Consider the following 27661-nt stretch of genomic DNA (forward strand, 5'->3'; position numbering starts at 1 on the left):
AAGTTTTTCTTACTGTTCAATCTGAACCTCCCCTGGTGCAGCTTGAGGCCGTTCCCTCTTGTTCCACCACTTGTTAGCTGGGAGCAGAGACCAACACCCGGCTCTCTGCAACCTCCTTTCAGGCAGTTGTAGACAGGAATCACAGAATCACCAGGTTGGAAAAGACCTCTTGGCTCATCGAGTCCAACCACGCCTGTCTGCCACTAAACCATCTTTCTGAGCACCCCCTCTACCCGTCTTTTACATACCTTCAGGGATGGGGACTCCACCCCCTCCCTGGGCAGCTGTTCCAGTGCCCCATGACCCTTTGGAAAATTTTTCCCCTTGTCCTGTCCCCTGTCCCTTGGGAGCAGAGCCCAGCGCCCTCCTCTTCACACCCTCCTTTCAGGCAGTTGTAGAGAGCAATAAGGTCTCCCCTCAGGCTCCTCTTCTCCAGGCTGAACGACCCCAGTTTTTACTGCTTTGGAGAAGGGCGTTGTGGAGAGCCCGGACCGCTGGCCAAGGCCGGGCGCCGCGGGACTCCTTTAAACCCTCGCGGTCACTCGGGGCAGAGGCAGCTCCCGCCATCCCACGCCTTCACCACGCCGCCAAGAGCCGCTGCCACACCCGGACAGGGCTCTCCGCTCTGCCCCTCGCGCTGTCCCTCCCTCCTCCAGCGTCCCCGCGCTCCGAGGGGGCACAGAACCCGCTCCGGGCTGCTGCCCCGCACCCCGCGGCCATGGCTGCGGCGTTGGGCCGGGCGCTGCCCTGGCTGCTGGCGGCCGTGGCGCTGCTGGCGGCGCTCAGCGCGGCCGGCACGCTTTTCCTTCTGGCTCAGTGGAAGGAGCTGGGAGACGCTCTGAGGGAGCTGGAGGCGGCTCGTCCCGGGCTGCTCTCCCCGCAGGACCCTCCAGGCGCTCCCCGCAGCAAGCGGAGCCGCCGCGGCCACGTGCGCGCGGAAAGCGAGGAGATGCTGATGATGCTCACCTACTCCATGGTGCCGGTAGGGACGGGGCTGCCCGCCCGGGGCGAGCGGGCCGGCGCGGGGGCCCCGAGCGGCGGCCGGAGCCCGTACGGTTGGGAAGAGCGGGGAACGGGGCACGGGCTGGCGGGTGGGCTTCGGCATGGCAGCTAATGGTGCCAGAGGGAGTGGAGCCGTTAGCGCCTCGCGGTTATGGGTAGAATGGTAGTTAACAGAGGAGAGAGGAGTGAAACGGTTTGTTGGTAGCTCGCGGTTATGGTTAAACTTCTAAAGTGACAGTTAACAGAGAAAGGGGGTGAAGCAGTTTCTTGGCAGCTTGCAGTGATGGTTAAAGTGAGAGTTAACGGGGACAAGAGGAGTGAAGCTGTTCATTAGCAGCTTGCAGTGATGGTTAAAAGGAGAGTTAACAGGGACAAGGGGAGTGAAACGGTTTGTTAGTAGCTTGCAGTGATGGTTAAAATGGTAGTTAACAGAGGAAAGAGGAGTGAAATGGTTTGTTTGTAGCTTGCGGTTATGGTTAAACTTCTAAAGTGACAGTTAACAGATGAAGGAACTGAAGCTGTTTCTTGGCAGCTTGCAGTGATGGTTAAAATGAGAGTTAACAGGGACAAGAGGAGTGAAACGGTTTGTTAGTAGCTTGCAGTTACGGTTAAACTTCTAAAGTGACAGTTAACTGAGGACTGAAGCTGTTTCTTGGCAGCTTGCAGTGATGGTTAAAATGGTAGTTGACAGGGACAAGAGGAGTCAAGCTGTTTGTTAGTAGCTTGCAGCTATGATTAAACTTCTAAAATCATAGAATCATAGAATCGTTTGGGTTGGAAGGGATCATCCATTTCCAAGCCCCCTGCCATGACATCGGCTAGATCAGGCTGCCCAAGGCCCACCCAACCGGGCCTCGATAGGGAATGGAGACAAAGGGAGCAAAGCAGTTCGTTAGTAGCGTGGATTTAGTTAAACTTCGAAAATGCACTTGAAATAAAAAGTCTGCCTTCCAGTTTCCAAGGCTCCAGGTCTGTAAGTTTCTGCACCGCTGACAGACCCCTCCATGGGCTTTCTGCTGTTCAGCATCTCAGATGAAGTTCTGGGTATGACGTTGCCATTCCATTTCTTTGAAATTGGTGGTGCCCTTTCTGTTAGTTCTGAATTGAGGTCTCTGAGCAACCTGATGGAGTGGAAGCTGTCCCCGCGCACTGCAGGGGTTGGGCTTGCTGACCTTTGAGGCTCTCTTCCACCCCAAACCATTCCGTGATTTGATTTGGTGGGTCAGAAGAGAACTGTATGTCCTTTCTGTGGCACAACCGCTTGGGTTTTTTTTTTTTCTACTTCAGTGAAAAGATTATCATTGCTTGGTAGGAACTAGGTCATGTGGCTGAAAAATTATACAGGTCATACAGTTGAAAAACTTTGAATAGATTGAAAAGCTTTGAAGGTCTGAGTCAGAAGAAATGCAAGAAAAACACTGCTGTTGAGGGAAGAAGAGTGGAAATTCTGTCCCAGTGAGGACTGCACGCCAAGGCCAACAAAAAAACCAAAACAGGGCAGGCGAAGTTATGCTCTTACTGTTGGTTTAATATTGGTTTAAAAAATTATTTACAGAAAATACCTTCTCAGTAACGTTCCACTGGCATTTCTGCTAATAAACCATTGCAATGATGATTTTACAGTGCTGGCGTCTCCATCAGTGTTAGAGCTAATGAGAATGTAGGGAACAGGTGTTTGTAGCATAGAGTTTTGATAATGCAAATATTGGGGGTTTAAGATCAATAATAATTATTATTTTTATTTAGCTAAGGCCATTTAAATCCCTGTGCCTTCAGTTTGAAATTTGCAAAATAAGACTCTGGCAATTCAAAGAAAGTCTTCTTACTGTGAGGCAAGACCAGAAGATATTGGCTATTTGGTTCTAGCTTCTAGTTCCACTGACCAAAGAAGCAACATTTTTCACTGGGCCCTGCGCATTTACTGGAGCGCTTAATTTCTCGAAGTCCTAAAATCGCCTGGTTTTGTACTTAAAATGGTCTTAAAAATCACATGAATAATGAAAATTCAAAACCTTAAATAACTTTCTAGAAACCTATAAAAAATAACTGAAAAAACTAGTGTCTTTTCTTTAGATTTTTTTTCGGATCAGGTAATGCTAAAAGATTTGCTGCCCCAGTGGGATATTTTGTGTACTGTATCTGAGTTTTTCATCAAAACATTTAGTCTAAACTTCTTCCTGTTTCTTTTAAGAAATCATCTTTGTGATTGGCATCTGCAGCTCGGTTTGTTCTATCTGACACAGATCACTTTTTTGAGTCTAAGGGATCCACAAATAAAATTAATCAGAGGAAAGATTCAGATCCTGACAGGGGTTTAATGCTATTAATCCTGCCCATTGTTAGGTGCTTAGGCTTACATCATCCATGGCAGTTGAATGCCTAGATGATTTTGATAGTGGCAGTTAAATATGCTGCTCTGCTGTGCTGGGTAGCATGTATGGATGAAATGAATTGTATTGTCCTCTCCAAATAGCACCGAGTGACACAATATGTATTTTGACAGCATGTGGAGACCACTCGTGTGCAGCTCCTCCATTTAAATCCCCATTGTGACGGCTGTTGTGTGCGATGTGCTTCATTTAAACATGTTTATCCTGCAGGGAGTTCATTGGGGTTTCTTTGGTGTTTTGTTCTTACTGAATTTCTATCAAATATTAATTTTCAAGCCTCCCCACCCCCTTCATCTTTGTCTTTTGTATCGAACTCCCACTTACGCAGTACCTAAGACAAAGTTCCTTATGGTTGCTGATGTGATCCCTACTGCATTGGTGAGCCTTGGAATGATGTCCTGTGGAATATGGGCCCTGAATGGAGGTGTTGTCTGAGCAGGATCTCTCTTGCAGTGGAGGCACAGATTTCTGCAGATCGGTACTACAGGTATCGATGTTCCACTGCTCTACACACCTGCTGGTCAGGGGAGATCTGTTGTGGCCACTGTTCAAGAACCTTTGAATTAACTTTAGTCATCAAAAAATATATTTTAGCTTTAATAATGTGAGTATGTTACTGGTTCTGTGCCTTTTGTTTGTTTATATATTTAGAAATATGTATATTTATTTTGTAAGAGCATAAAAATCGGAAACTGGCAAATCTGATCCTGTAGAAAGGCTGATGAGAGGGTAACAGTCCAGTAAATTTGTGAGCAGTAAGTTTGAAAGTGAGACTTAAAACTGTTCAAGTGATGAGTGATGTCTCATAGTTATATATATATGTAATTATCTGAGCAATTGCCTTTTTCTTATCCTTTCTTTATGAGAAAACGAAGCTTTTAGCATTTAAATGAGCTACTTTTATCTGTAGCTTCTCTTCATGGCCAGGGTGATGCTGGTGGTTGACTGGATGACTGAGGTACCCATCCTTCATAGTTGTGCTGAAGGTTGTGATGTAGGTTATTAGCTATAACACACTGTTTGAGTGCCCGATCTTTTAATTGTACCCTGAATTGCGCTGTTTGGTGAAAATAATGCTGCTGAGATAACTGGAAGGGCCTCAAAGCAAGTTATAATCACTTCAGCAATCTCAACAAAACCACTTACATTAAAATGCAGTTTGAATTAGAGCACACATGGACAACGTGTATTTTACCAATTCCAGGGTAGAAGCCAAGCAGTTTTGAGGGCTGTGAGGGGAAAAAGAATGAACAAATTCTGATATTCAAAATCAGCTAGCTCATCTCAGCTGGTTTAAATGGGGTCTAAAACTTCTAAATACAAGAATTGTTGCAGTACAGTCTGGAATCCGGTAAATTCTCAGTGTGTGTGAGACAGAATTGAAATCCATAGTCAAATATAATTTGAATTTTGCAGCAAAAGAATACTTGCCGCCAAAATAATTGAATCTGTTAGACTTATTACTTGACGCTAATGATGCATTAATTAAATAAAGATTGATAGAGACAAATAACATTGCTAGGATTAAACATCAATGTGCCTCTCAGATTGACTTGCACTTGTTTGTTCTATTGTTTGGGTTTAGTGCATTCCATCATTTTAAATAGAGTAATTGTACAAAGATGAATAAATGTGGAACTCTTGGTAAATATGTTCATAAATTATCATATATTGTCCAGCCGTGAAATAATGATCTCTTTCTTTGCTGACTATAAACATTAGACTTTCCCATAGAGTTAAGGCACTTCTACCACTCATGTTCATAACATTCTCATTTCTGCTGGATGTTCTGATGACTTGCAACACACTTTAGACTTGAGTCTCAGCACACAGGACATGTGACGCGAATGTTTGCCCTGCCAAAACTCATGTAATTTGTAAAGATGACTTTTTAAATGGATAAATTTTAGCCTATTCTAGCTTAAAAACATCTGTATGAATGTCTTTTCTAACTTGTTTTTTATAAAGTCTGTCATTTTTGAATGGATGTAGAGCCATTCCAAATTCACAAATCTTGGTTATTCCAACGTAAGAAATGGCTTACTTAGAACATAGGTCACCTTTCTCACTGGATATGCCATGTTGGAACTGTAGCCATTGTTTCATGTGAATCTAAAATAAAATTGAGCGTAATTTGTGTTGGCTGATGCTGGCTTTTAATACTTTTAATACTAGTAGAGTCAATGCGTGGACAACCACGCTTATGTTGTGGTACTGTGTGAACTTTAGTGCCTAAATGATATATGGCATTGTCTGCCCAATATTTTCTTCATATTTTCAGTGATGGTTAAAATGAGATGTATTTAACAGATTCCTATGAGAAAATTGCTTCCTGAAGAGGTGGATAGTGTCACAATGTTAAGGTAGCTCTAAAAAGTTTACTCCTTTAAGCACAGAGTATCTTTGTTTTCCGAATTATTTCTACAGGCAAAGTAAACTACAGACTTTTATGGCATGCATTGTTTTCAACTTTACTTTCTTTGCAATATTAGGTCCGAGTGATGGTGGATTTATGTAATAGCACAAAAGGGATATGCTTAACAGGTATGTTTATTGCCTTAAGCATCACACCTCTGTTACCTTCAGGAATACAGAATTACAGTGTTTTCAAAGAACTTGAGGTCAATGACTGCATCAAAGAAATATGCTGCTTCCTCTATCAGAATTTACATATCAATTGGGTTATTTATTTATAAAAGATAATACGTGCTACTTTGGGACTTACCTATACCTACTTATCATAAATGCTGGAACTTCAGGAGCTCAGTTCATGTTACTTGGGCCTATTTCTTTCCCATATAATTTTCATAAGCAAATCTTGTATACTTGGTTATTTAAAATAATAGTTGAGGTTTAGTCTTGGTATTTTTTTGTAAGTCTTCACAGTTAAAGGCTAAGGTGGGATGAAAACACATTGTTTTGTAACTGCTGGGGAGTAGTGGGGTGTAGATGAGCAATTTGCTTGCCTTCCCTGCCTTGGACTGCAGTAATAGGGTGCTGGGTTTCAGCTGTTACTGATGGGGGATTGAAACAGCCTGATGGCTGGGATAAGAGGAGATGTGGGAAGTTTCTATGTGATTCTGCAAAGAGAATATCAGGTATCAGTCAGTTTAAGGGCTATAGTCCAGCCTTGAAATCTGGAATAGATTGAGTCGTGTTCTTTTTGGAAATGAGAAGATTAGGAATAAGCCATTTTCTGAGTTAAAGAAAACACTTCATTTGCTGTCTGGTTTGTTTTCAAATGGCTGTAAGATCCATTTGTCTCAACTGATTTCATCATAAATGAGCATTACCATGGTACACACGTGTGAAATATTGCTTCTGAAATTGTAGATCAGTTCTGATTGGAGCTGAGGCTGAACTACAGGCAAACTTGTTTCTTTGAGCTCCAGACTTCTGAATTCATGCTACTTGGTGCCTTCTGCACCTTCTGGCTCTCCTGACCCTATTCAGTTTTTATTCTAATGCTGACTTTCTCTGCTATAGGCCTCTGTGATGTTTGCTGCTTTTCAAGTACCTTTCCTATTTATCTTACACTTATCCAAGGATAATCAAGATCCTCCGTGTTTGAGAGGAGGAAGTAATTGAACACACTAATGGATGTAACATTGTAGTGTGGAAAAAATGGTCATTTACTGGAAAATTGGCAGAAAGATGTTAACTGAGGTTACCGCCTGTACTGATTAAAAGGGATAATTGCTGTAATGGTATTACAAAATGGTTTTCACTTTACTCATGCTTTCTAATTAATGCTGCAAATTGTCATCTTTAGGGAAATCTAGTAATTACTGTTATTTTCTGTTGTAGAGAGTTTTGTTGAAACAAGACAGGACTGTGTTGGCTGGATAAAACTGTTCACAGAACTAACTTGGCTCTGTAATTGCAACTATCACCTTTGTATTTTCCTAACCTGCTTTTCCCGTGTGTGTATTTTGTGGGTTTGTTTTTTTGTTTTTTTTAAATGTGTATTAGGGATCACATAAGATAAATCTTGTTACAGAGACTTTTTCTGCTTTACTCTTGCCTGTTATGCTTTCTTCTCATTAAGACTTTCTGCTTGAATTAAGTCAGAGGGAGACACAATTTATTGTAATACATGTTGCTGAATAACTAAAGTAAGTCCAATTTCTGATACAGCAGCCTGGTGCTGAGGGGAGCTTGGTCCAGTCTGCAGAACAATAACGTGTGAAAATCCTGATTGTGAATTAGGTGTAGTTAATAGTAATCAAAAGACTTTTATTTTGTTTCTTTTTCTGTTTAAGTAGTATGAATCCTGGACTGCAATGAGATATCTGTAAAACAGAAGTGTAGCATGTATTTTTAATGTGTATTTTCAATGTGTGCTTTCAACAGGATTCTTAGTTGTGGCATTCATCAGTATTTTAAAGCTCTTCTTCTACTATAACAGGATCTTGGTGATCACTTATACAAAGGAAATGTAATGATTGTTAGATGCCTTGCATCCATGGCATTGTAAAGACACCTAAGCCCCTGACAGTGAGAATACATTGTGGAGCTGGTTGTCTGTCAAACCTTTTATCAATTTATATGACAAATGGCAAAATGTACCTGTGTATGTAATTGCTTTATAGGATACTCTTTCAATAAGTCTGAGTTTCTGCTAATGATCAAATAGTTATTTACAGTAGAAGGCAGTTAATTCCATAGGTGTTAATTTTGAAATCTGAGGGGTTCCCCCTTTATTGTTCAGATCTAATGCTACTCAATTCAATTTTGAATTACTTTTTTGTTTTCTTGCTAGGTTAAACTCACCGTTTCTTCTTTCTTGTGTTCTTTTGCTTGTTCTTGTTGTAGGCCCCCCAGGCCCCCCAGGTAAGATACTCTGACAATTGCTTTAACATTTTGGGGTAATTTAAACAGGTGCTGGTACGACATGTTGAAGTGTAGAAATGTGTCTCTTGTAGAAGAGCCTTTCTTTGCTGCTTAGAATGACAGAAGAATCAATGACTACCTGCCTTTGTAGTTTTTGTGTTTAGGTCAACTTGTTCCCTTCTGAGATGGGGGAGGTTTTAGGCATGACACTTTTCTCGTGGAGGGAATAGAATCGTTTTACATTTGCTAAAACGCGTTTGATTAAAACCCATATGAAATCAATTAGAAGTTTTTAAGCTGCATTTATCTGAAGAGATGAGTGTATGTATAAAACCTATGAGTAAACTGATATTATAATTATAACACTAAAAACATCTCTTTAAAAAATGTTCATTACTCGTTCCACCCTCCCACCTCCCCCAAAACTTTTCCTCCTTCCTTATTTAATTCTCTCTCTGCTCTCGCTCATGTGGTTGCTAGGCTTTAAGAGTGGTTATTTGCTTTCCTTCTGCGCTTCCTTACCTGTGGGTCTGCTTAGAATAATTCCATCAGAAAAGTATCAGTTACTTTTTGTTTGTGGGGTTTCAAATACTGTTAAAGAGAGAATGATTTCTTCTGTATCAACCAGTAGGTAAATACTTTTCTTGTGTTAGGTTAGTTGGGCCCAAACCATGAACAAGGTTAAAGCTAAGATGTTATAATCGCTGCCAAATTCAGAAATATGATGGGCTCCATTGTGTTTATTCTTGAAGCAGAATCCCAAGGGCTGATCTGTGCTGGTCTTAGTGCAAAAAGCGTGCACTATCCATTTCATTCAGCTTTCTTTTGCTAATGCCAGGGCAAACAAGCATCTTACCTTTAAGTTTGGTTTCAAATTGGGTTTGTTTGTGTTGTGGTTTGTTTGTTTGTTTGTTTGTTTTTTCAAGGAGGATGCTCTGTTGGCATGGAGAACATAATGGTCAATTAGAGGATTTTGTACGTCTAAGGAATATACGTATATACACCTACTAGATGTAAATATAGTAGATTTAAGGATAAATTACATTGAAGAGTGGAAATTCAGTTATGCTGTTTGGTTTGTTCAGGACCTCCTGGACTTGATGGAATCCCTGGCTACAATGGATCAGATGGAGTCCCAGGTATACCAGGACAAAAGGGAGAACCAGGAGTAAATGGAAAAAGAGGAAAAATAGGTAATTTTTGGGGGTTATTTAAAAAAGAAATATTTTCTGTTCTATTCAGATGTAGTTACTTTCAGACCTTTTTACAGGGAGATGGGTTTCAAGGTATACAAGGAAGACGTAGATTACAGAATTCCATAGCATTCATTGCCTTATGCTAAGCTCTGGTAGATTACTTCAGACATACTTCACAGTGAGGAAGGTGGTATAAATACACTAGAAATTAAAGCTATTGTATGTACTTAGTTGAATCTCAATATTCTGAACTTGCACAATGGCTCTTTGACTACAGATGTCTTAGGACAAGAAAGCCAGAGTTTGGGGGTGGGAGTTGTTATGCGTTACCACAGTTTTCATTCCATATTCATAATAAATGTGGCAGGAGCAGTATATTTCTATATTTTTCTTCTTTTCTGTGTTGTCTATTTAGGCTGAAAACTCTTGGAACAGCTTTTTTATTTGTTTCAGGCAAACAGGTAGAGGGAGGTTTATAGTAGCCCTGTGAAAATGTTACTAGGTAGCCATGTCTGTGCTTTGCTGGAGGAGTGGAAAATAGGCAAAAAGAAAAAAGTGCAATGTGTGTTGTAATATCAGTGCTTAATTGCTTTAAAAAAAGTCTAGTCTATTTCAAATGTGAAATAAATTTATTACTTCACATCTTTGCTTAGTATTCCTACTTACCCAGAGATGCTCCAGCCAGCGTTAATGAGGCTCAGGTCTGTACATTTCCTGTTCAAAATGCAGAGATCACTAGGTAAAGAATGTTTTATTTGTACCAAATGGATTGTACACAGTTTCCCTTCATATTAGGTTACAATGGTTTTTTGAAACTAAAACAAAATACAGCTACCCAGTTAAATAGAGATGAAAAAACCAACCAGAGTGAATACGGTTTTGTATTAAAAAATATATTGCTTGATGTTTAGTAATGGAACAGTGTTCTTGGTACTGAAATGCTTTTTATTTCTAGGTTTGCCAGGACCAAAAGGTGATCAAGGGCAGAAAGGAGAACCTGGAGTAATGGGTTTACCTGGCAAGGATGGTATGCCAGGAGGAAAGGGCACAAGAGGACCAAAGGGTGAAAAGGGGGATGCGAACAGTGATGTGATATTAGAAGGTAGGAAGAAATGCTCTTAAGAGTTCTCTTGTAACGGTGCACTTGACAGAAAAAAAGATGTACTCTGCTTCTGAAGCATGAATGTGATCTGATCTGCAAGAGTAGGACCAACCAGCAGAACCACGTTGTCCGCAGTGAAGTTTTTGAGTATTGCTTTGCCCAGGAAATTGTTCTCTTTTTAATGCAACTCTTCACAAGAACTTTTCTGCTTGGGCTTTGGGTTAAGGTGTACATGAATTTCATGCTTTCCTGTACACTTCCATACAGCTGACCTCTTCCTGCTCTTTCTTGCAGTGTGGTTTTATATTTCCATTAGAAAATGAGGAGGTTTCCAATGGGAATAGATGAAGCAGCCACAAATATAAGCTGTATAAAATTATAGCCCTGTAGCCTCTGAAGAGAGGTCTTAGATAAAAGAAGTAAAAGGCGACAGCACTTTATAACTTTCTAATGTGCCTGTAATCCAGACAGATAAATTGCAATGATATCCTATAACTTGTGCAGTTTTATATGGTTCACCTTCTAACAAACAGCATCCCAGTGAGTTTATTGTGACGTATATTTCTGTACGTAGAAACCTCTTAAGAGAGCGACTGTTTCAGAGATGTCTCAAGAGTCCATCACGTGGACACATACCATTCTCTGTAGGTTGCCTGTTGCCTACCGAGCCTATGACATTGTACTCTATTTCATACGTAGGTGCAAAAGGTGAACCTGGACTGCCAGGCCCCCCCGGACCACCTGGCCCCCCAGGGCCTCCAGGGAAACGTAAGGGTAAAGGTAAAGCACAGCTTCAGGAGAACATATACAGCAGCACATGCACAGGTTAGTTCTTTCCAGTGTCCTTTGTAATATTATAAACAGCTTCAGGATTAAACCCATGGCTCCAGGTCTCACAAAACAGGAAGCATGGGTTTAATTTTGCTGGCATCAGTAAAACCGCACAAAATTAAAGCTGAGCACATGCTTAGGTGTTCTTCTGAAATATAATCTGCATAAAACGGCAAACTATCTGTTTGGGCTTTGGGTTAAGGTGCTACTACAATATTAGTCCTTTAATCGTGCTACATTAATGCTCAGGCAAAGTATTTACATGTGGTGTTTTCTGGTAGATGGGGTATATTTGGAAAGTAAGAGGAATACAGTTGAAATTTTTAGCTTTTAAATGCTGAATTTTAATTTCACATATAAATATAACACCTGTTAACCAGGCTATGTTTCACTGTATTCTATAAAATAACATTGCCTCGTCATTGGAAAAACTGAAGCAAGCTTGAACAAGCTAAGACTTTTAAAAGCTGGAGGAATACAAAAGGATTCTCTGAGATTTTATGTCCATTTGAATATGTAAGTTTTGGAGCAAGGTGATCTAAAGTTCTTTTCCATTGTTGCTGTTTCTCATTATTTTATCCCAAATGACAGGTGGATCGTGAGTCCCTTTTATTTCCTTTACTGGAGCTGTATTGGTGAGACATATGGCTAATTCTAATATTCAGAGAGGAAAAATTAAAAACAGTCGAATCTCTTGAAACTGTGGCTGCAAATTGCACAGCAGATACTGTTAGAACAAAAACACGAGTATCCAGCCTGCCCTGTCATAGACCGTATGCTGAAGTGTAGCAGCTGCTACACACTTTTTTTTTTCCTAATTGAATCGCTGATTAGAGTGCTGTCAAGAGCTTGCTGTAAGAGATCTCTGAGATGATTTTCAGGTGTGCTGGTTACCAGCAAATACTCATGTATCAAACTTGATATTGTGGGTTGTTGAAAAATTCTGTCAGTGTTTCGTGTCACAACTTCTATCCATGTTTTAGAAGATCTTTTTCTCAAATAGATTAAAGTGCCTCAGATAAAATCCAGGGGTGTGTATGCACGTGCCTGTGTGTTTTAATGAGTAAAGTGCTGCCTCTGCTGTGTGGAGCAAATATAGAGAAATTTAGTTGCCGTGTATGTCCTCCACCTGCAGGTGACTGCTTGGAAGTTCTCTGCTGTCTTGACCGTGTACTTTGTAAATACATTGACAAATATGGGGTACTGAGCATATTTTTCCGTGTCTGAAGTTTATATGGATTTAAGTAAATTAATAATAGAATCATAGAATCATAGAATAGTTTGGGTTGGAAGGGAGCTTAAAGATCATCCAGTTCCATGTCTTCCATGGGCAAGGACACGTCCCACCGGATCAGGCTGCCCAAAGCCCCATCCAGCCTGGCCTTGAACACCTCCAGGGATGGGGCAGCCACAGCTTCCCTGGGCAACCTGGGCCAGGGCCTCAGCACTCTCACAGTGACGAAATTCCTCCCCATGTCTAGTCTAAATCTGCCCCTCTCCAGTTTATCCCCATTGCTCCTTGTCCTATCAATACAAGCCTTTGTGAACAGTCCCTCCTCAGCTTTCTTGTAGGCCCCAATAATAGGTAAGTACTTTGTGGAAGAAAGTGTTGGTATCAACTTGATACCAAAGACTATATTAATATTCTAAAACCTTTTTATAGTAATCGCATTGGGTGTGGATCTACACACTGGATCTGGCTGTTCTTAACCATTGCCCCTGGATGTTATTGCATTTGAGATGGTTGCAGCTTTCAGTTGCTGTTGCTGCCCCTACAGTTCTGGGGAGGATTTTCCTCCCAGGTGAGATGCCTGCTTTCAGGGAGGTCAGGAGTGATTCTATGAAGGAATAGCAAAAGGTATCTCTGTTAATAATCTTCCACATTTCTGGAAGAGAGTTATCTGTGACAGTGTTTGGTAAAATGTGGTTTCTTTTGTAATTGGGAATGTAGTTTCTTGATAGACATACAACAGGGAATAGCACAAGACCTTTATGTGTTATTAAGTGCGAAATAAGCAGAACATTTTGTATGCCTCACCATTAATAAGTTGACATGTTTTTACATTGCTATCATTCTGCACAGTTTGCTGAGATGAAAAATGTTTTTTTAAAATTATTATAAATGCTAATGACTGGCGAACATTTAATACTGGTGGCACATAAAAATTATTTATGCCTTTTATTTTTAATATAGCATGTAATTGTAACTGTAGTAGAATGTAGGAACCTCCATGAGGAGATGCTAGGTGTTGAAGTGTTAGAACAGAGGCCATAGAGCCTCCTTACAATGGAAAGTAAACGGCTGTAGCAGTAATCTCATCCTGTTTGAAATTTAGAAATGCATGAGCTGTTGTATGAGATAGAATTGGACCATTTACTCATGTAGCCTCTTCTCAAGTGTTGAAACAGACTGAAGTGCTTTGGAGGATAAGATCTCTGATGGGTTTCTGATGGATTTTAAATACCAGTGTGCAGATGGGAGTTATACTCAACTCTGCAAAGAATCTTTCTCAGAGCATTGATTTTTTTATGAGTCAGTAGGCTGTGAGATCTTATTACCAAAATTCCAAGTATAAAACAGCTTTTGTAATTAAATATTCATATTCCTTTGAAGGAAAGAGAATACACAGGCTGATTTACAACTGTAATTAACTTATTACATATGAATACTAGAACGATTTCTTTAAATTAAATTTTCAATCAGGTAAAACTTTATTTCTTTAAGAGAAGAGAAGAATTAGTTGGAAGCCCAGGTGTATTTGTCCTCAGTGGTACTGTGAGTCAATTCTAAAAGAAATTAAATAACCCTGCTCCACATCCCCTCCCTCTATCCTTCCCACCCTCCCTAGACAGACCATATACTTACCTGTAAAGTCTTGTAAACTCCATTAAGTCTCAGCTAGAATATTTTATTATCAGAATAATTTTTTTTTTTTTTTTTTTATGGAAAGAAAGCAGTGGGAATTTCATGTAAGAGCCTCTGATTGAAAACTGTCTTTTTAATCTCTGTAGCTTTCTGTTCGTGCAGCTGAAAGTTCTCAGAAGGTATTGCAAATGTTCTCAACTCCAAATAGTGCACTTGGGTTCATTACAAACACTGACCAGGTCCTTGACTATTCTGTAGTCTAAGATAAACTACTGTACAGAGACCTGCTGTGTCAGTTATCTGTATCTCTAAGACAGCCCGAGAAAATGAACTTGTGCATTGCAACTTACAATTTCTGCTGAATAGATTCCTTTTTTGAGATATTTTGAGATCAGAAGCTGGAAAGGGATCTAGAGGGATTGCTAGATTCTGGCTATAGGCATTATTCTTCCCGTATCTGGATTTATTGTTTATGCCTTGTTTTGGAGATACACTGTTATCAATTCCAAACTTTGTGTCGTATCACCAACTGTCCTAGACAAATACGTGGGAGAAATATGTGTTGTTCTTGCTCTGTCTTGGAGCAGTTTCCTTCTGCGTGAACAAAGAGAGTATATAACCTAAAGGACAAAACAACAATGTAGTATAATCTGTCCTTTCTTTCCTGAATGTCATACTACCCTTTTGGCATTACTTTATAGTTATTTCATATTTTTACTGTCTTTCTTATTTAAACTTCATCGCAGCCATTTAAATCCTGTAGATATATTATAAGGCAACAATTACATTGCGTGTCCAAAAGATTTTGCAGCCTGCATGTCAAACAGTGTGAAACGTGTAAGATGATGAAAGTTAAGAATGGAATTAGTAAACAAGGCTACAATTAAATCAGGGTATCTTCAGCAAAGAGCTGAGAACTGTTCTCTGTGGTCATTCATTCTAAGCAAAATGAAATTTGTTGCACTGTTTTACAGGCAGAAGAGGTATTTGGGTTTATAGAAAAAGGTCTATCAATAATTTCATTAAGGCATTTTTTCAAAAGTACATGCTAAGAGAAAACCCAACCAGTTACTCTTTAAATAGTTGATGGGTAAGGAAAAAAATATTTCCGGATGTTTCTTTGTTTCTAATGTGAATTTCTCTGTGCGTAAGGAATATGGTGTACAATTTCCCTTAGTCTTCCATATTGTTTCTTTCATGGCATGGATGACTGACCTGACTTGTTATGGTCAGTGTCTGTGTTAGTACTTTATTACTGTCTCGGGCATTAGCAGCATGAGCAAAACTTCCAGTGCTGCCTACGGCATACACCCCTCCTGCTGCCGTATGTAGGTTTGGGCACAGCGCTTTTGAGTTTAGCCATCACTCATTCCCAAGAGAGCATTTTTCGTTATTACTGTTAAATCAGCCCGCTGCAGCTATCTCAGTTGCCTGAAGTTATCTAAGGAAAGGGGCAACCCTGTCTGTCTATGTGGCTAGTCAGAAATCCCCAGCTAAGGAATTAAATCCGTTAAGCAAAATTAGTTACTTCTCAAAGTTGACTGTCAGTCTGACAACTTTAAGGTAGCAAACCAGTGTGAGCCTTGGCAGAAGTGAGAGCAAGTCTTTCTTTATTTCATTTTTTGACCAGACCAACTGAAGTTTTTTTTTTCCTCAGGTGAAACAAATTCCTAGTTGTCATTCCTTTATTTTAATGGAGTCACTGATGTGCACATCTGTTACGTCAAATACAGAACAGTGATGTGTTTTACTCTTTCTCTCTCAACTCTAGGTGAGACGTGTGCTGTACCAAATGATGATACCCTGGCTGGAAAAGCTGAAGAGAGAACCCCTGGACCTTCAAAAAAAGCTGGTAACCTGCTAGATAGCGTGACTTACTGCTGCTTAATGTTTTAATGTCACGGATAATGGACACGTGCTTTTTCTCCACTAGAATGTGTCATAACATCTGTAGGAAGCCCTGTTCACTTTGTCAGTGTACAGCAGACATTTGGAACTTGGATGCGGGAACCTGCAAATATAAGTGATGAGAGGATTTGGCTTACCATGCATTTTTCAGGTATGCTAATAGTAGTCACTGATAAAAAAATTACTTTTTATACTTACGTTGCTTTCTTAATGCCTTCAACTAATATTTCTAATCACATATGACAGGTGTTTTACGCACATTTTTTTTTCACAAGATTTTCCATATTACCTGCATAATACTTGCCTATACTATGGTTACAGGCATTTGTAATATTTTTAGACACTTTCAGACTCAACATCAGATATTGAAAATAGTTTGAGGATTTTAGTTTTTCATAACCAGTCCAAGTTTAAATGCCTGTTGTTCATGCTGTTTTATTCTTTTCTTTCAACAGTTTCCTAGGGCTTTACTTCCCTAAATTGTAGATAGGAGTTTTGCCTTTTCATTTAGGTAGGCATGAAAATGAATCAGGTGCTGCACATTTAGTGCAGGAAAATTTCCAGGACCTAAGTGCAAAGAAAAAGTATTTCCTGTATGTTTACCGTGTTCAGAATTAGGGCCCATCAGGTCAGTGGGAAGCAGGCCTTCAAATGCCTCTATAGATTTTTTTTGGTGTTTGTTTCTGGATTATTTTATCATAGTCCAGCATGTTGAATCACTACTGAAAATACAAATACAGTTGTTATCTGTCAGATATTTGATTGAGGTTTGACTTTCAGTAGAGACTGAATTTTAGGGTAGAGACTTCAAAATTAGATAAAGCAAATTATAGTCCTTTTTTAATGTTTTCATTTAGGAAACTCTATAAAAGAATATGAAAATTCCAATGCCTTGCTGAATGACAGCTACAGGACCATTGACATCACAGGATTCTATTATGGATGTGGTCATGTGGTACAAAACAATCATCTGTACTATCAGAAGGGAGGAACCAATGTCATTCTGAAGTAAGTCAAACATAGTTGACTTAAGGCAAGTAATGTTGTGGAAGGAGGAGCAATGGGTTAAGAGTGACAGAGGTGAACCTCAGAAAAGCAGTGTGCTTTCTTTGTACCATGTTATGATTCTTTTTGGTCCTATCTAGAATAGGAAGAATGGTTCAGAATTCTTTCTAGAACAGAACAACTAATTCTTTGCCATCTATAAGTAGAATGTGGGCCACCAGCCTTCCATCTGTGTGTGCAGATGCTGTGGGAGGAGAGAAAGTGGGAGAGTAGTCCAGGACCATTACTCTGCTGTGACAGTCAGTTCTTTAAGCATTGTACTACATGATAGGACAACTATCATGTAGTTGTCCTATCTGGGCCTTCAGATTACTAAGATGCCACGTGCAGAGATGACAACAGATCTTTCTTTTGGCTCTCCTGGGGTCCAACAGGTTTCTATTATACATTTCATTGCTGTCTCGCACTTGGATTCTCTGCTGTGCTCATAATGGTGAGAAAGAAATGGGAACTGACTAGGGAATCTGGGAGATAGAAAAAATAAGCTGTGCATCTACCTGCATCAGAATAAGAATTGGTTCAGCTACTGAGACAACAGATAAGTGGCTATATGACTGTAGCCCACTTATGGAGCTCTGCTTTTCAGAGCTTCTTGCTGCATTGAAGCACATGCTTTGCTCTTGGATAGCATTATTCTTAGCCAGTAGGGGCCGAGTTAATACTGCTAATGCAGAGGAATGCACTGAGACACAGCTGAGGACATGACGACCTGGTGAACTGCACATTCTGTTGTGGAGGAGTGGCTCCACTGTTTGATTTCCTCCTAATAAGTTCCTACAACTCTCCCAGTGTACCTCCCTGAACTGGAACTGGGAATTACATCTCTATTTCTTCAGTTTCTAGCAAGGATAGAGATAGACAATACAATTAAAAACCGAAGTCTCTTCTTGTGAGAAGAGCCAAAGAAAGACAGTCCAAGGGCAAATGAAAGATTGCATCTGCTTTCAAGTTATTTTACATGACTGATGTTTGAGCCAAGAACATTATTATGCTTTGATGTCTATGCCCAAGCAGGTGTGAGTGCTGCCTTCCTATGTTCATTTGGATGCCAAGGAATGTGAGCAAGCTGCTTGGATTCTATAATACTTATTCTGCCAAAGACAAGCCCACTTTTTGGCAACCAACTTTAAATATCTTCAGGGATTTTGTTTATACATCTGTAAAAGACTCTCTCTGTCTAAGCCATAAACAGTGATAGGACAGAGGTTCCTCACCTTTGCTTGGGTACTGTTAATTGGGAAATACCTTCATGTACAGATGAACTCAAGCTATTTGTGGATTTTTCAAGACCTCCCTAAGAAGTTGCTGAGAAATGGGCTTTTTAGTTATTCACCCTAAGATTATTTACCTTTAGCACTATGAATTCTGTGACAGAGAAATCCTTGATTTTGGGCTGCATAAAAGCATCTGGGAGTTTTTGTGTTGATTTAATGGAAGGAACAGGTGAGGACCTGGTTGGTTCATTTTGCAAATGCTGAGAAAAGTATTTAAAAGGAGCTTCCAGTCACATTTAAAAGCTGGAAAAACTAGGTTTGTCTGACCGTTTGGCAAGTTTTCTCATGATGGTCAGGTCCCTGCCATTATGATTGCTTCATCCTTTCTTACTTGTTTCATAACACGTATTCCCACTTCTGTCCCTTTTTTGTTTTTCAGTCATCTTAGTGATCCAGAAGAGTGTAGCTTGAGTTTCCTGTGGCTGATGAAAATATTAGACTGTATCTTGTCATTTACCCCAAGTTGTCAGAAGATTAAGGAATTTCTGAACTATTTGGAGTTCTAGGCTAGACTGCCCTTGACTGGGGGAAGTGAAAGAGAACCTCAGGAATGAAACCTCACTTTTCTGTTCCCTTCAGGATTTTCACATATAAGAGGAAAAGACAGGGCATTCTGTGGTACAGATCTTGTATATTTCTAATTAATCTTGAGATAATTTTTATCATGTTTTATAGAAAAAATCTTGAAGAAGGTCTGCTTTTCGATGTGACTTTTGTTGCTAAGGGCTGTTCTTCTAGCCCTTGCCTTTGTTTAAGGTTATTCACAAATGTGAAGCAACTAACAAGACTGACTGGGTTGACACGTTTCTCACAGCTCTTCTCCATCCCCAAAGCCTTTCTTTATTGCACAAATATACTGCTACAATATAGTTGCCGCAGACATGAGTTTTACAAAAGCTGAGGGGAATCGTCTAGTAAATCATTCTTGACTTTTCTTAGGAGAATTTTTCCAACGTCTCTTCCATAGAAAAATTATTCCTCCAGTATATTTCTTCTATTGTAAGTTTCTGGATCTGAAACACTCCTGTCATTAAGCCTGTATTTTCAGAAGACTTCTGTAACTGTAGTGGATTCCTGTGCTAAGTAAAGTTTTTTGTCCATTTGAGGAATGGAGCTACAGTTAGATAGAAGTCAGACAATCAAATGTGCTTCATTACAGAGGACATTACTTCAAAGGATAAAGCATACTCTCTCGGCCTTTGCTAAAGCACCACGTTATTAAGTGATTAAATGCTAACTGCAAATGTGTCTTGACAGTAGCTGATTACCCTCTTAAACTAGCAGAGGAACTCAATTTCGCTGCTCAGTGCTGCTGTCCTCAGATTATCATACTACTAAGGAATTTCAAGCAATAAAAACAATTTGATAGGAGATGAGATATTCAGACAGCTCTCTTAGAGGCCAGCATGAGGTCAGAATTTTGGCTTTGCAAAAGCAGATATTTTATTTCTTTGATGTTTACTTGAGCAAATCCCTCCATTATCTGAACTGTTTTCAAAAAAAAAGGAACTCTTAAGACTAGGTGAACCTGCCCAGAATTCATGTTGATTTGGTCAATTGCATTTTCTCCCTTTAGTTCCTACCTAGTTGAAAGCAAACTTCTGTACAGATTTCATTTCACAAGTTTGGGCCTTCGCCTGGTATCTAATTCTTTTTCATCCTGCTGATAATAAAGTTCATAGACTAAATAAAGTGAAACCAACCAAAATGAGTTCATCCTTTGTGCATCTTTCAGCTTGGTAATTCCAAATTAATAACTTTGGAATTTTCTCCTAGTGTTTTGGAAGGTGCTTCAAGTGGAGTACTTTATCTTGAGAGATATCTGAGTGGTCCTTGAACTCAAGTATTTTCAACAATGCTTCTATCTGTAATAATGCAGTCTGAATTGATTTAACCACCCGGTGTGTAATTTTTAACACAACATACTGAATACTTACTTTATCTTATTTCAGACTTGGGCTCGATAAAGCAACGCTGGGCACACTACTCATTGAAAATGCCTTATATCATGGTCGGAACTACCTCTTTTCTAACTCGAAGACGTATTTCAACATAGCAGTGGATGAGAAGGGTCTTTGGATTATATATGCATCAAGCACTGATGAAAATATAATAGTAGCACATATCGATGAAGAAAGATTTTCAGTCATTCGGCATATTAATACTACATATCCTAAGTCCAAGGCTGGTAATGCATTTATAGCATGTGGCATTATGTATGTTACTGATACTAAGGATATGACAGTAAGTTTTGCTTTTGATTTATTGAAAGAGAAGCAGATTGATGCAAGGTTTGAGTTACGGTCTTCACAGTCTGTTCTTGCTATGCTTTCATACAGTCTAAGAGATAAGAATTTGTATACGTGGGAGAATGGGAGCTTAATGGTCTACCCTGTACATTTTGGCAGATGAATGTATTTTGAAGTGTAGTGTACGGGGACCGTGTTTGACTAAACAGATTATTTAAAGCTACACGATATACACATCGCAGTCTCTTCACTTGGTATAATCTTCTGTTCACCGATGGTGGTTTGCGAGTGTACATAAGAGGGAGATCGGGTACCTTTGTGTAAACACACTTCAATTATACAGGCCATTCTCATGGTTCTTTAAAAAAAGCTGTTCAGCGTTGCAGCTGGCACACAGCACAGACTTGCTTTTGTTTTCCCCTGCTGATAATTATATCTAATGTACATTGATTATTCCATGGCCGTGTGCTCAGCAGAGACTATTTATAAGCTTCAGTTGCAATCATCTTATCTGTAATCGTTTTCTAGTCAGTGATTATGGTCTAGTATAAATGTCTCAATAATGAACTTTTGTGTACAAATACCTTTGTCGTTTTCACTTAATAATTTCCACTGATTTTCTGTGAACATTTTTTTAAGAAAAGATATAATGCTATTAAAAATGACAGAAAAAAAAGCAGAAAGCTTCAAATTTGACAAATCCAGTCAACTATTATATAATCAAAAGCAAAATAAAGCCCAAGTACAAGGAAAATGAGAATAATGGCATTATTAAATATTGACTCTACATGAACATGTTTAGTAAATGAGTGGGGGAAGAAAAGTATTGAGGTAGAAAATTGAAGAGAAGATGTAAAGTTTACAATTAAAATTCCCTTTTTAACAGTGTTCATGTTGCTTGTGTTTCTGCAGTCTCTTCCTTGCCCCTCGTGTAAACCTTTAAAACTATATAGTAAGGTATAGTTTTAAAAAAATAAATTTCCCCATGTTTATCCATACAAATGAAATAATAAAATGATGGGTATATAGTTTTGCTGCTATTCTTAGAAAAATAAAATATCTGGAGCAGGAATGCACGTATTCATCATAGTCCTTCGTGACTTAATGTGTTGTTCATCTTAATTCAAAGATTGCCTACTCCCATTCAGATGTTTGAGAGCTAAAGGTTAGAAATAGTAGGATTTTTATTTTAATTTTGTTCTGGTATTTGAAACTTCTAATTTTAACATTGAAACATAAATCCCCACTGTTAGTTTGTGTATCTATATTTAGAATCACACTCATAAAATACCCACCCAAATTTTTAAGCTGCTTGCGTGCATTGGTAAATATTTAGAAGCAAAGCATCACTTAAACCCTGAACTGCACTGAGCTGTTTAATGCCTATGTGACATCCAGGTACCACCAAAAGTATGAATTTGGGAATGTCTGTGTCTACAGAACCTTGTCTAACAAATGTGCTGGAAAAACACCTCTGCTGCACCTAAGCTTGTGTATTGTGCAGGGATGGCTGGGCCTGGGCTGCATCCTCTCTTCTCAGCATACTCCCTGGTCTCACTAAGGCCAGGATTCAGGCTTCGCATGCTAAGGAGAGACATGCAGAGGGAAACAAAAAAAGCATAATTAATACTTTGAACTAGTATAGACATCAAAACTTATCCACTGAGAATTCTATGTATGCCAATAATGAGTGCAAAACCTCTTTGAGAAGGAAAGCCAGCAAATTCTGCCTCTTTTCTCAGTAACAGAACCAGGGCTGTGTTTATTGCTGCTGCCTTTGTTGGAGATGAAGAATAAATTCTGTTAACTTCACACTTTTCTAGGATAGCTGGAAATAAAATGCAAATAGCTAATCCTTTTTATGACAGTACGGTCTAAGATCAAGTTAAAGCTAGATCAGCCAGTATCCAGTCAATCTAAATGAGTTTTAGTTAAATCTATTTAAATATAAGGAAGAGTTCTGGAATGGACTGTTCCATGAAATAAAAGTAATTTATTTAACTTAAAAAGGGAAAACTTAAACAATGACATTTACTCCTCTTTCTTTTCATACTTCACAGCCTGCAATTTAAAATCACCTTTGCGAAAGGTGCTTTTTATTCTAGTATATCTTACAATACAGCACAGACATCAAAATTTTCATTGGGGGAATAAGACAGTTTGTCAACATTTAAATACGCAGACATCCGTTCCAGTCCTTTAAGAACATGGTTTTTGTTTACAACAGAAAAATACATCTGACAACAGTAGCTAGTTATATTACAAGCAAACAATATTGAACTCTGCATAGTTTATACAATATACTGTGGTAATAATTTAATTACCAGTTTTATCCACTATATACTAGCTGGCCACATAAAGCCTGACATTCATCTGAGATGTGGCATTATATGTTCAAATGGTATTAACAGCTTCATTGAATGAAGTATTTTCTGGACAAATGAATTTCAAAACTAAAGGCTGACTAGAATCATGGGTGTCTTCACTACAAACATTTAGTGCTTACAATACATTCCTAAAGTAAAGGCAGGTGTCCAATAGAAAACATAGCTGTCGGAAAGGAAAGAAAATAGTGTGCAAATTAAAAAAAGCATTGCATTTAAAAAGGTGTTGGTGTGCAAGTTACAGTATCAACTGTGTATTAATACTAACCAGAAAAAAATCTCAGCATAAAATGATACATATCTCACAGTACGTTCTTGATTGCACATTTCCACGGCATTTGCATCCATTACACTTTCTTGCAAAAATCAAATACACTGAGTACCCTTAATTAAAACTAAACTATTTTAAAATGAGAGGTTGTACACATGCTTCGATGAGTGGGAAAAATTGGAATGAAAATAACCAGAATCACATCAGAAATGCTTGCTGACTTGTAGAGCCACAGTGCTTGTTAAGTGACTGACAACTGTCAGAATCTTTACAATACACTTACTAAATGCAGCTTGTGGGTTACCAAACAATAATCCCACCTATGACTGATTGTACTGGGTTAAATTCTTTGCTGTTACAATACAGTACATGCATTTCCACCCCAGTGATCCTCGTGGGCATACTCAAAATATATCTGTTGTAAAAGTACTTTTTTTTTTAAAATCTTTTTCTCCATAACACCTAACGCTGCAGTAGCTGCTTTGAAAGGAAACAATTTCCTTTTCCCAGTGTGTGTGACTGTGTTTTTAGCTTCTTAAAGGGACATTATATAAAAACAGGATTAGCTCACATAACACTACAGAATGTCAAAAATGCCTGAAGGTACATTGAAAGCATTGGGAAGAACCCTCATTTTCAGCGTGCCGTCTGCTCCACAGGAGAAGATACGATTGCCTTGCACAGTTTCAATCTGGGTGACACCAGCACCAATATTTCTGAAAATGGACTGCTTAGCATGTTCATTTTTAAATGAATGAATTAAATTATAGCCAGTCAGTCTCCACACCTGTAACAAAATAATGACAAATGACAAAAGGAGATAAAAATTAGGATTTGTATTTTTTTAACTAATGTCTCAGATTCTTGGCTCTTCTAAATCCTATTCAGCAAAGACAAAGGGTATTTTTGTTGTCTATTAGCACCAGCTACAAGAAGTCCACGAGTCTTGAGAGGCTCCTGAGGATGCGTAAGGCAAGAAGACAGCGTAAGGCCACCTCACTGTAGACTAGCTGGTTACTCAGCAGGGTGAGGTTGCCCTGTGGTACCTGATCAGCAGTGCCCCTCCCACTTTCCCCACCGTGAAAGCTGCAGAAATAGAGAGGTTGCATTTTTATCCAAGATGACTGTTGTCAGCTTTCCAGTGGCTGGAAATGCTTTTTTCTGCGAGGGAATGCTACAGAGAGGAAGCTGCACCATTGATAAGCATGCACAGAGGTACGACAGAACAGACAGTTGTGCTAAATTGCAGAAGCCCTCATCAAGACCAGGCTACAGAGTGGGAGGAAGCACAGAAAGCACCTATTAAACAGTATGCAGTCCAGCTGAAAGGAAAGAAACGGTATTCTCCTTCTCTTTACCATGTTCTTTCCTTCCTTTAGTATTCAGGAGAGAAGCCCTTTAAAACAGGACATGTATTTCTATTTTTTGTTCTTATTCATTTGTTTCTCACTACTATGACATCTCAGTAGTTGTCTGGGGATACAACATCGAGAGATAAAACGGAATTTGGTGTTACAGAAACTTTACACCATGTTGTTACTGAGCATCCCTTGTATTATGAAGAGAAGCATGCAAAGGCAAAACCAGAACATTTTCAAGAGAGAAAAATGAAGCTAAGATTTCAGAATCATGCACTTCGCTTTAGCCACTTAAAATTCAGTCATACAACTTTAAAAAGAATGTTTAATTTTCTTTAGCAGAGAACGAAACCTCCCTGCTTTAGAAGGACATTAATATTTTAAGTTTATGTTATAAATGTAAGTGAGCATTGTATATATCGAACGTAGGTTTGGTTTTTGGGGATTTATGTTTTGTTATGGCATTCATCTGGCTATTAACAGCATGATGATCAACACCCATCAATGAACTATTTCACCTAAATGCTCTCCTATACAACTCTGCTCCTTCAGTGCTTACCTTCATGTTACCTTCCGCTGAGCCCGTAACAAAATAGTCCTCAGAAGGATCCAGTGCGAGGGCCTTTACAGCTGATTCGTGTGCTTGGAAGGTGTAAAGGATTTGCCTTTGTCTGATGTCAAAGATGCAGATATATCCCTTCCTACCTCCAGAAATTAGCAGTTGGTGTTTAGGTGCATACTGAAGTACTGTGGCACCATGATCGTGACAAGTGAACGCTGAAGAAGGAGGATGTCAGAATTATACATTTGAAACTGTAAGTAGCTTTTAAACTTAAAATATATTTCTTCTATAAATTGTTACCTGAATATTTCTAAAATGACAGATAACATTCCTTCATATGGGTAAGTCATACCAACTGCTAGCTGTATAGATCTAATCCACAAGAAAGCATGCTCTGCAGAGTCTAATATATTTTAGAACACAGGCACATACTTGAATTTAAACAACTGAGAAAATATAAAATTCATCATAGTAAGTTCAATTAAATTCCTGAGTTAAAAAAAACCCAGTCTAGATGAACTCAAAAATTGAAATATTAATTTTCTTATCGATATGTATTATTCTATTCTAATTTCTTAACCCATTTTTCCTTAAAATGAGGCTAAAATTGTGTAATCTGCTAGTTTTAAATTCTGAATCTCAGAATGCACCTACTGCTTATTCAAGTACTGCAGTTGTTTGCAGATATTTACAATGGTCAAATTTGCTCTTTTAAAAGCCTAAGATATTATAGTTGGACTTGTATATATTTTTCTTTCATAGTGCAACACTGTGTAACAAACTAAACCAAAATACAATAAAGATGAAATTACTGAGCTTTGGCCAAACAGACAGAAACATCTTAAGAATTCAGTCCAAGTGCTGGAAGACAAGAACAGTAGCCACGAGTTGCTTCTACTATTACCTACAGTTATCTTTTTCTCTGTGCTTCAATGGAGTACTGGTTATATTAATTAAGTGGCATTTTAAGTGAAAGCCTGCATACACGTAACAGTTCAATAATGCAGACTTAATTAGTTAGCTGTTAATTTTTTTCAGAACTGTACTCAAATATTTCAGACTTTATTAATACTGTCACAAAAGCAATTTTGTATATGATCTTCTTTCTTTTTTTTTTTCTATGTAGAGCAGATTAATGTCATGCTGGAGACGATATAGTACCAGTTCTGATGCATGAATTATTAGAGCAGTCCCCCAGTGCAAGTTTTTCCCTTTGCCACAAATGCATACACATGCTATATTTCCTTATTCAGTAAAAATTAGAGGTTAAATTTTCACTGCAGTACTTACCATGTATAAGACTGTTACCAGATGAAACCAAAGTGTCCCAGAGGCACACATTTCTGAGGGGGGGAAAAAAAAGTCATTATGGCCTGTTGCTAAGTGATTCATGGGGTGCCATGACTCAAAGTGTTCACATTTCATGTCAAAGCCGGGAAGGTAGAACTGAACAAGAAGCCCTTGACTCTCTACAGTCACTGGAGTCACATATGCAAAGAGTTAAGAGGTTTAATTCTTTCTGTGCTCCCTTATGCTTGTTAGTGGAACTATACTTTCTGCCTTAAATATAGTGTACCCATCTTAGGTTCTACTAAGAAATTATAGTTATTCTTTTCAGAGAAAAAGAATTATCTTGCCTCTACTGAACATATTTCTCTCCCCAGCAACAGCATCACATCAAACTACTTGCGTTTGGAATACACCTTGAAAAAACTGCCTAACTGTTGGCCACTCCTCACAAAAACTAAATTTGGGAAACAGGCGACTGAAGAAATGATATTCAAAGAAACCATCTGACAAGTTCAAGCTGTAACAAAGCTTAGAATGCTAAGCCTTAAAACGTCAGCGATACATAAATGCCTAAGGGCTAGCAAGTTAATGGAGAGGAATAGGAAGCTTTGGTGAAATTCCTTGGTTGTTTTTTTTTTTTAAACACACCTGTTATCATTGGACTGTCCCGATGTAGCAACTAGACTTGAAGAGGTTATAAAAGCAAAGTCACTTGTGGTTTTACTGTGGCACTGCCAACTCTATTAAAAACAAAACAAACAAAAAGATGCAATCTTACTACTTGTAGTCTGCGTCAAAGTTACTGTCAGCCTGGTGTCACTGACAGCATAACACAAGCAGTCTTTTAAACAGAGTTTAAAAACTGATAGGCAATGCAGTTTAAAACCTCAGAGAACTGAGAAATGGAGTATAAATCCAGTATAAAATAAAAAGATACTAAAATAAGTTATTGTAACAAAGTCACAAAATAGTGTCTCACAGGAGCCTGAATTTCAAAATAAGCATGGCCTTCATTCTCTGTTAAGTAGCAGTGAAAAGAAATAGTGTATTTTTACTAAGTCTAGGGGTTGTAAAGTCATT

General features: G+C 38.8%; 2 protein-coding genes across 7 annotated transcripts in view; one reads left to right on the plus strand and one right to left on the minus strand.

The window, feature by feature from the left end:
- The first annotated feature begins 496 nt into the window (after positions 1–496).
- On the plus strand, positions 497–21809 carry GLDN (gliomedin). 2 transcript variants are annotated; one of them, XM_054077330.1, is made up of 10 exons: positions 501–982; positions 5885–5936; positions 8208–8225; positions 9311–9418; positions 10377–10523; positions 11223–11348; positions 15992–16072; positions 16154–16279; positions 16986–17136; positions 20420–21800. In XM_054077330.1, the coding sequence occupies exons 1-10, from the start codon at positions 719–721 to the stop codon at positions 20877–20879; spliced, it is 1533 nt and encodes a 510-aa protein (XP_053933305.1). In that variant the 5' UTR covers positions 501–718; the 3' UTR covers positions 20880–21800. The 2 variants fall into 2 exon arrangements, with proteins under 2 accessions (XP_053933306.1, XP_053933305.1); XM_054077331.1 differs by lacking the exon at positions 11223–11348 and having other exon boundaries at positions 497–982; positions 20420–21809.
- An 864-nt stretch (positions 21810–22673) lies between these two features.
- Positions 22674–27661, minus strand: part of DMXL2 (Dmx like 2) — a 54499-nt gene continuing 49511 nt past the window's right edge. For 3 of the 5 annotated variants that reach the window (XM_054077328.1, XM_054077326.1, XM_054077324.1), the window contains 4 exons: positions 27230–27321; positions 26582–26634; positions 25289–25506; positions 22674–24158 (listed from right to left, as the gene is read on the minus strand). In XM_054077328.1, coding sequence (XP_053933303.1) covers positions 23949–24158; positions 25289–25506; positions 26582–26634; positions 27230–27321 — 573 coding nt within the window. In that variant the 3' untranslated portion in view covers positions 22674–23948. The remainder of the gene's footprint in view (positions 24159–25288; positions 25507–26581; positions 26635–27229; positions 27322–27661) is intronic. The other 2 variants (XM_054077329.1, XM_054077325.1) reach the window with 1 other exon arrangement.

This window comes from Cuculus canorus, chromosome 12 (assembly GCF_017976375.1).
Source record: "Cuculus canorus isolate bCucCan1 chromosome 12, bCucCan1.pri, whole genome shotgun sequence".
In the NCBI taxonomy this organism is placed as follows: domain Eukaryota; kingdom Metazoa; phylum Chordata; class Aves; order Cuculiformes; family Cuculidae; genus Cuculus; species Cuculus canorus.

Excerpts from the sequence above, each read along its gene's own strand:
- GLDN (XM_054077330.1), top strand. The coding sequence starts at position 719 with ATGGCTGCGGCGTTGGGCCGGGCGCTGCCCTGGCTGCTGGCGGCCGTG. Across the intron at positions 983-5,884 it reads TCACCTACTCCATGGTGCCG|GTCCGAGTGATGGTGGATTT; the intron begins GTAGGGACGGGG and ends TTGCAATATTAG. Across the intron at positions 16,073-16,153 it reads TGGACCTTCAAAAAAAGCTG|AATGTGTCATAACATCTGTA; the intron begins GTAACCTGCTAG and ends TTTCTCCACTAG.